This window comes from Capra hircus, chromosome 6, assembly GCF_001704415.2.
Source record: "Capra hircus breed San Clemente chromosome 6, ASM170441v1, whole genome shotgun sequence".
Taxonomy (NCBI): Eukaryota; Metazoa; Chordata; class Mammalia; order Artiodactyla; family Bovidae; genus Capra; species Capra hircus.
Genome location: NC_030813.1, coordinates 42020291 through 42029639, shown reverse-complemented (window position 1 = coordinate 42029639; position 9349 = coordinate 42020291). Strand labels below are relative to the sequence as shown.

At 42.8% G+C, this 9349-nt stretch overlaps 1 protein-coding gene across 1 annotated transcript in view; it reads left to right on the top strand.

The window, feature by feature from the left end:
- Positions 7213 to 9349, top strand: part of KCNIP4 (potassium voltage-gated channel interacting protein 4) — a 1310185-nt gene continuing 1308048 nt past the window's right edge. Inside the window, exon 1 of the mRNA XM_005681464.3 lies at positions 7213 to 7431. Coding sequence (XP_005681521.1) covers positions 7371 to 7431 — 61 coding nt within the window. The 5' untranslated portion in view covers positions 7213 to 7370. The remainder of the gene's footprint in view (positions 7432 to 9349) is intronic.

The window sequence follows — 9349 nt, the reverse complement described above, 5'->3', positions numbered from 1 at the left end:
ATTTCCTCCATTAAAGGAGTTATATTCTTCTCTAACCCCTTGAATCTGGGCTAGCTTTGTGACCTGATATGGCCAATAGGACAGTGGCAAGTATATTCCAAGCAGAGACTTAAAAAGCGCTGTACAATGGCACCTGAGCCCAAGAACCCTGCAGTCTTTGCCAAGTGAGGACATCCAGGCCAGTGTTCTGGTTGGTGAGGCAGCCAGGGTCTAGTTATCCCCACAACTCCAACCATCTGCATGACCTGTGAGATGGGTACATCACTGCTACCCACAGAGGCATGAGAAGCCCAGCTGAGCACTACCTAAGTGGGCAGACCACAGAACTGTCAGGTAAATAAATGATTGTTATGTTAAGCCACTAAATTTTAGGGGGGTTTCTTTATATGGCAAAACTAACTGATATACACTCTTATGCAGTTGTGGGGATTAGATAAAATAACACTTGCCCGTGCACTTACCAAGCGTATTGTGGGTGCTTTTAACAGGTCATACTTCTTACTGCGATTTATACTTATGTATGGATCCATTCTGATATTGTCAGCTTCTCAAAGGCAAGGAACTCCACCTTTTCTACCTTTTCTTCTGTCAGATCCTCCCTATGTAACACAGTTCCTGGCTTGATACTTGTTGAATGAATAAACATTTTTGAGATTTGGTTGACAAACTGAGCACCTGCTTCAGATAAAGAAATCATGAGAGATGATAAAATATGGCTAGTCACTTGTGCATTCTCAGTCTGACCCCTGTATACTATTTTATTGTACCAAACTTTGATTTACTAAAAATGTTGGAGTTGATCATATTAAATTTAATCTACCGCCAACATTTCCCCAGTATAATCTTTTGCTGCTTATGCAGTTATGCTAATTTGCCAATTCAAGTATTCTTTTTCCTAGAAGGGGAAAAGATTGCTCCAATAATTTATGAATTTTGTTTTATTAAACTTTCATAATATGAGAATGAATGGGAGAGAATATTTTGATAGCTATTCACATCACTGTGAATAAAATTTAGGCACTTGCCAAAAATCAGTAAAGGAAACAATGCATAAATTACTTGTCATGTCCTATAACCTTGTTCCGCTGTAATCCAGTCTCAGTACCATCTTATCTCTTTATCTCCCAGCCTCCATTCTTGCTGTGCCTGAAATTCTCACTTATACCTTAGTCTGCCTCCATTATTAGAAACGTATCTTTCATTGCATTTCCACAAACACCCCAAATCTGGGAGTATTTGTTTTATTAGCATTCACCATCACAGCATAGCTAGATTTTCTTTCTTTGGTACCATTCATCAATATCACCCATCTAAAAATTTCTGGTCTTCTGAAAACCTAATGGCATCAAGACTTTGAAGGTCCAAGTCTTCCTTGACTTTTCCTTTGTCCATTTGTTGACAGGTTGTTAACGAACACCTGAGCTGGAGCATCAGCTACGTCATCTATTTTGACAAGCATTACACAGCTCTTTCACTGTTCAATTCTGACAGCTTGTCAAACCTAGTTTTGAGTTATCCACACTCAGAACTGCCTTTTTTTTTTAACCGTAATCTGAATAATACAGATTCCTGTTCTCAAAACATTTCTGATTTAAGAAAGAATTTTAATTTTACTAATATATTTTAAAACAAAAAGATTGAGTGTATTTCCCCGAAGTGTTAATCTATTGAAAAATCTTCAACATATCAAGTTAAATTTCTTATCAGCAATATAATATAGTACTTTGAACCACATACACACATAAAGAAATGCGTTTTTCTTCTTTTTAAGGACTTAATCTGATTCAGATATTTGAAGAAAATGATTGATTCGGAATTAAATTCAGTTTTAAGCTAATTCCAACTTTTGATTATGATGACTACTCTAGAAACAGGTTCATTTAGTTACAGTGAAACCATTTTTGGACAGTTTCATTCAAACTGCTAATAAATAAACTAGCAGATACTCCCACAAGAGCCTGTTTTTAGTCTAAAGGCAGTACAATGAGCAATTAAAGAAAATATAAGGATAAAATGTATAAAGTGGTTTGAAATTTATTGAATATGTCCCCCAGTTGGAACATACAATTCAAATCTAGAACTTAGAGAGGTGGAATTTAGGTAAAATCTTTTCAGCATTGACCTCATTAAAGATATAAGTTGTTGCAGGGCTTCCAGGTTCAACTAAATTTCTATTCCAAAGCAAATCCTCTAATCACCTTTCCTGCCACATAGGGAATGTCATCAGTCAGTGAATTTCCTGAAGTTCACAAGTCAGGAGAAATGCAGCTAAGCAATATAATAACTTTACATTTATAATATGGATTTATCCTGAAGACAGAGTTGCAAAGCAAATCTGAATTTTGCTGCTTAGAGAACTGCAGTTCATTTGGCAGTGCTCCAGCTTATATAAACTTGGCAAGGCTTATAGCACCAAGTGTTGAAAGATGTCAGATGATGAGGTTTGTGTCCTGGCTGTACCTTGCGCTCCTTGTGAAAATTCAAGTAAGTCACTTTCCATGGGCTCTCGTTTCTTCATCTGCAAAATGGGAATAACAGAATCTGACCTACCTTCAGAGTTATAAAGACTACATCATCTACTGAATATAGAAATCTTACAGGAATGTCAGAATTCAGCCTGCCACCCTAAAATGTTTACCTCATTTTTGTCTCATTTTGGCATATTCATATTCCCTTTAATGTGAAGATCTCAAAGTAGGTTATTTTCACCAATTATTATCATCATGAGAGAGATCAAGAAGCACAAAGCAATTTGCAGATGTAGTCAGATGATCAAGGTTGTAGGTATTTGCTGCTTGAAACCTAATGAGGCAATAAACAATTATATCCATCTGAGGAGGGACTGCCGCAAAAATTAAACAGGGTCATCTCACTTGGGGAGAGATGCGGTGAATTGGTTACGATTATAGCACCAGCTGCCTCTCATGCCCAGTGAGCTCTGGGTGCCTCCAAGGAGGCAGTAAACATTATGTTTTGATGAGCCGTGCCTCGTTTTCATCAGCATACCTGGAACCACTTGATGATTTTAACCACTTGTTAAAATGAGGATACTGACTCAGTAGGTCTGGGATGGGGCTCCAGTTTCTGATTACTGACAAGTTCCCAGATGCTGCAAGTGCCTTGGTTACTGCTACTGTTGAGTAGTCATTTCTCAAAGCATGGTCTTGGCATGTGTATTAGTGTGCTCAGGCTGCCGTAACAAAATTCCATAGACTTGTGCGGCTTGAGCAAAAGGAATTTATTTTCTCGCAGCTCTAGAGACTGGAGGTCCGAGCTCAAGCTTGGAGGAGGTTTTGTTTCTGGGGGAGGCACTCTTCCTGGCTTGCAGACAGTTGCTTTGTCCTCACATGGCCTTTCCTCTGAGCTGTCTCTCTTTCTCCTTCTCTTCGCAAGGCCATCAGTTCTATCTTAAACTGTGGACTTCAGTTAATAATGATGTATCGGTATTATTGGTTCATTTGTAATAAATGTGCTACACTAAAGCAAGATGTTAATAACAGGGAGAACTGGGCGGGAGGAGAGGAGGTGTATGGAAACTGTGTACTTTTTGCCCAACTTTTCTGTAAACTGAAAGCTGCTTTGAAGAAATAAAATTTAATTAAAAACTATTAAATTCCAAGACCTTTATCCCAGACTCAGTGAATCCATCCTGGGGGCTGGAGCACAGGTGTTTTCAAACTAACCCTGCGGGTGATTCTCATGTATGCCACAGTTCTAGAGCCATCAGTAGAAACTGAAAGTGCTAGTTTTGCAATAGATAAATGTGGGTTTAAATTCAGCTGTACCTCTTCACAGCTGACTGCTCTAGGACTATTTACCCTCTCTGAATCTGTCTCATTTTAAAATCAGGGTAAAAACAACTCTATAAAGTGCTTTTTTTTTGAGTATTAAGTGATATGCTGATGTAAAATTTTTAACCCAGAGCATGTATAATGAGTGCTTACGCTCAGTTACAGTCATGTTGGACTCTTTGCAAACCCCATCAACTGTAGCCCACCAGGCTCCTCTGTCTATGGAATTTCCCAGGTAAGAATAGTGGAGTGGGTTGTCATTTCCTTCTTTAGGGGATCTTCCCAACCCAGGGATTGAACCTGTGTCTTTTACATTAGCAGGAAGTCTTTACCACTGTGCCACCTGGGAAGCCCATACAATAAGCACTCAATAAATATTAAATATGAAGTTTTTCTATTATTGTTTACATCCTGGTAAGCAAGAGAGAATTGTGCTGAAACATGAGGGGCTTTCAGAAAAGACTGGACAACAAAAATAATAGGCAATGAAAGGACAGGACAATAATAAATGTAATCCTGGATGCTTCTACAACACTCCAAGGTTTATATATAGCTTTCACTTTCATTATCTTACTTGATCCTGACAATGACCTTGCAAAGCAGAAACTCCTCTTTTAACAGATGATGAGCAGAAGCTTAGAAACAACCAGTGGCTTTCTGAAGGACACAGAGCTAGGAAATGTCAGAGCTCAGAGTTTCTAAATCCTAGTCCAAGGTAGTAGTCCAGGGTGGTGATTAAGCTAGAGTCAGACTGGTGGGTTCAAATCCCCAAAGTACTGATTAATATTGGTGAACAACTGGCAAACCAGTTCACCTGAGTTGTAATGTCTTCACTAGTTATATAGGGATGACAAAAGCGCTTACCTCTTAGTGTTTTATTTTTAAGGTTAAATAATGATGATATTTGAGATTATAGGCTGGCACATAGTGAGTTTACTATGCCCCCATTTTACTGTCTGAACCATTAAATATGGTTCCTTGAGGGGACAATATACATCCATGTTACACAATAACTAAGCTAGAGTTAGTCCAACAATTTGTGGGAATCTTTGTGCTTATGTCTTGAGGGACTGCAGTGGGGAGTGGGGGGCTGGGATTGCTACAGCTTTTAAGGAGGAGCAGTGGGCTGGCACAACACATGTGGCCTATGAAGCTCTTCTCTATAACTGTTGGGACATCTGAAGTACCATTAAGGTGGTATAAACAAGGCAGACCACCCTAGCCCTTTCGTCCCAAATATCAGAAATGACAGTAGGGGTAGCACCAAAAAGATGATTTTTTTTCCCCCTAAGGGTCCACATAAAGAGAAAGAATTCTGCATAAAGAAGAAATTAATTCCATGGTATCCAAGATCCCAAATAAATATTTTGGAAACAATTAATTGCAGAGTTCCTCAGCACAGTGTCTTCTTTGCCTGGTTGTGTTGCCTTCTTACAGATTCTAGGGAGAAACACCTAGTAGGATCAAAATAGATACTCAGTGGGTAAAACTTGAGAAGTGGGTTGGCCCAACAAAATATCTGTGTATTTTGCAGATGAAAGAGGAGTTGTATTAATATACTACTTCCTACACTGTGAGAGAAGGTTGGGCAGATTTGTCATGGAAATGACAGTGATGCTTTTTAAAAACTTCATCATAATAAAATAAGATGATGATAATGATATTAGTAACTATCAGGATAGTTATAGTAGTGAAAGTCTTACTGAATTTTTGCTCTATGCCAGGAACCTTTCTAAACATTTCATAGATATCCCTTCATTTAATCTTTCTAACAGTTAATTGAGAGATACAGACACCTTTATTTTCTACATTATAGAGATGAGAAAGCGAGGTTATTAGCCCTTGAATGCATACATTGTAAAAAGTTGGAACTGTGATTCTGATCCAGGCTCCTAGACCAAAATCAACACAGCTGTAGAAGTTAGCTGATAGAAAAGGATGGAATTTAGAGCTGGACAGGTGTTAGTGATCATCTGTGGAGTAAAAGTTATCAGAGTGGTTTCTGGAAAGAGTTGCTGCAGAATTAGAGATTCCTGTGTGCCAGGCACTGCCATAAGCCCTTTGTTACATCTAGCAACTCCTTTTAATCCTTACAACAGACCAATAAAATATCTCATTGTTACAGCTGATGTAAATAATTTGCACCAGGCCAAGTCTCAAAGTTAGTTGTAGCCTTGAACCCAGGTAATGATGACGTCAGTATCACTCCCCTTACTCATGAACTGAAAGGAAAATCAGAGGCATCACAAGAGATCAAGTGAGTCACTTGTGGGATCAGGGTGTGAAAAATATAAAGTGTCATTTGAAACATTCTTGGAGTAAGGGGCTAGATTTCAGCTGGTGAAAGTCTCTAAGGGTGGGGTGGGGTTTGCAGCACAGGAAGGGCTGGTAGTTTTGCAGAACACTAAGAAATTACTTCCACCCAAATCATAGTCCATTGAGAATGGGAAGGAATTTTATTTCGGTTAGCCCAGGGAACTGGTCAGCTTGACCTTCCTTCTCAAAAGATGCTTCATGCACTTGACTCTTGGGGACACAGAAATCAGCATTTTAATTTTGGTTTTCTCAAGTAGTAACCATGGCTACAAGTGGTTTATTGATTAGTCTTTCTCTTCCTGAACATCCCCTGCCTTGGTTTGCTTAAGAGGGCATATGACACCGGGTGATGAACGCCCACGGGGGCGCTGAGCTACTTCCCTGGAGAGCTGCCAGGGAGCCCTCAGATGAAATCTTCCCCGTGAATGCTCATCTGAAGCCCCTCCCCAATCCCCTTCAATCTCTCTCTCCAAAGTGGCATTCTCATCTCGGCCTTGCCCGCCGGCGCACCTGGGCGTGAAGGGCCCGCCTTTCCCAACACCTAGCCAAGTCTCATGACTGGTTCGAACTTCAATCATGAAGTTTCCCGTCTAGGAGTTCCAGGACTCTCTGGCGCTCTGCCCGGTTTTGGAGAAGGCATCTCCTTGCTCTACCCTTCTGGTGTCCTTCGAACTCAGCCTAACTTTGGGCAGCAACCTCAAGTTTAGCCTTCGGAGTCTGAGCCCCTGGGGGATTCGCAGGCGGTTCTGTGCGAAGGCGTGGGGGCCTGCAGCCCCTCCGCAGAGCCGGCGTTGCGCGCGTCAAGAAGGGCTCTTGGAGGCACCGGGCAACTCTCGGAATCGCCTCCGGTCTCCTTAAGGTCTGGATGCTCTGTGGTCAGAGCCCCCAGGCCAGCACCACCCCAATCCAGTGACTTGGCAGCAGGTGGCAGAGGAGGCGAAGGGAGGGGGCGCCTGGCTCTCGGGCTAGCGGTTAGTGGCTCCGGTTTCCAGCCCGTCGCCCCCAGCACCCGCGCTACCCGCGCTACCGGCGCGCCCCCGCTGCCCAGCACCGCGCCGCGCCCCCGGCGCCCCCCGCCGGCCTCCGCCCGCACCTGCATCCGCTCCGCGCGCCTTGCCCGCCGCCGCCGCCGACTCTCTGGCTCCCAGCGCGGCGGACGCCCCCGGGCCGAGCAGCGAGTGCGCTCCGGTGCCAGACCCATCGCCAGACGCCTCTGGGCCGGTTGACTCCCGTGTCCCGCTCCTGCGCCCTGCGTCCCCAAAGATGAACGTGAGGAGGGTGGAAAGCATCTCGGCTCAGCTGGAGGAGGCGAGCTCCACAGGCGGTAGGATGCAATAAGCGTTGGAGCGGGCTCCCGCTTCCACTCTGCTTCCCTCACGAGCTGAGACGGGGACCCCTTCCTGGGCTGGGGACGCTTGTTGCCTTTGCTGCATGTGAGATAGTCAGCTGGGCGGGACTGGGAAGGGGAGGTGGCAGCGGCGGGAATGGGGGTGCGGAGGAGAGGGGGTGCATGCAAGGTACAGGTCGGCAAAGAAGAGGTGTTTGAAGTGTGTGTGAAACTCGCCAGTGTCAGGGTCCCCTGCGATCCTGTGCCTACTTTTGCCTTCTCTGAAAATTTCCCATGTTGTTTATGCATTTGCCAGATGACTTCAGACCGCACACTTCCTTCTCCTAACACCTGGGGATAAATGATCTGAAATAGTATTGATCCTCTCCCTCCACGGTGCCTTTATGCTCCCAAACATTTCTTCATTAAAACTCTATTTTCGTCCCCTGGTAATACACAGGCGGAATGTTTCCCAGGTCAGATTCTTCAGCAGGACCGTATGTCTTATTTTATTGCCAGCTTCAGTTTAGTGTGTTCAGAGAAAACGGTCCTCAGCGACACTTGGAGATAATTTATACACAGTATAGCCTTGGAAAGGTACTTGGCACTCTGTGCAAGGAGCTTGGCTTTCAGAGTATCATGCATTCTGCGAAAGCAGGGACAGGTATCCATAGCAGAATATGGGACCATAGCTCCCTTATCCCCCACTGCACCCCAATAAAGCCTCTTGGGTAGAATTGGTTCGTTTTTAGGTGGCTTTACATGTGTACAAATTTTAGAGGAGTTGTAAATCGAATGAAGGTTATTGTGGGGAACCTGAGAGTGATCGAGAGTGGACCTTTCCCAGATTATATAAAATGAGTGGGTAACGTGGCCACAGCATGGTTTGGATTTGCAGGATGAAAAAGTTGTACTTCAGGGCCGTAAAGTTGCGAGGAAAGAGGCATATCCACATTTTAGGTGTTTATACCCAGGGAAATGGAGTCATTTCAACTAGAGTCCATTGCCCTAATTTATAGACATTGAGACAGGGATATGTTCCCTTTCTTCCTTTCCCTCCAGTAGCTCAAGTTATTGTAACTGGGAGGACCCTAGTCTTTTTTGAATGTAAAGTCTTAGAGAAAATACTCTTGGTAGGCTGGAAAAAACCTGTCACCTTTAGAGACCCCAATATGACTTATAATGATGTATAGTTCACATTTCCCTCATGACAATAGCTGCCACTCATTGCAAACTAAGTATATCTAGGATATATCTTAGGACCAATACTCATAATCTAGAAGAGATTGAATTTTTCAGAATGAGAGTTGTAACTGCAGAGGGCTGCATAGGTGATTTCATAGGGTCTCTGTCTTTACAGTTCCTTCGACTCAATAGGGTACGGAGCTGGCTGTTCTTTCGGCAACTTACTCAGGCACCAGGCAATTGCAGGTTCTCAGAGATAGAGATGGTTGTAGGAACAGAACTCTGGGGAACTGGGTGGCTTGCATTGTTCAGCTCGTCAGCAATAGCAGCTTTTTGGCTGAGCCCAGTCTTTAATTGGCCAGATGGGGATTGAATCAGCTCGCCTCATCTATTCACAGTGCCATAGGTGGCCATAATCTCTACTTGTTGGATAAAATGAGAAAGATGAAATCACATCTGAGGAGTATGACGTATTAAAAAAGAAAAGACTTTCAGTACCATCTCTAGAATCAGCATGTGTTCATTGTTCATTTGGAGAATAGAAAGCTTCTGATTTATATCTTTCTCAGGTGAGACCAAAAAGGAAGCATTTTCTGGCTTGAATTGATCTGACATCTGTTTCTTGAATTGTATTCACATGTTTTTAGAGTTAATTGTTTAGAAGAAAAACCTTTAAAGTTAATTGTTAACTTTAGTAGGAAAAAAATGTTTGAAGCACCCTTTTTTGTTG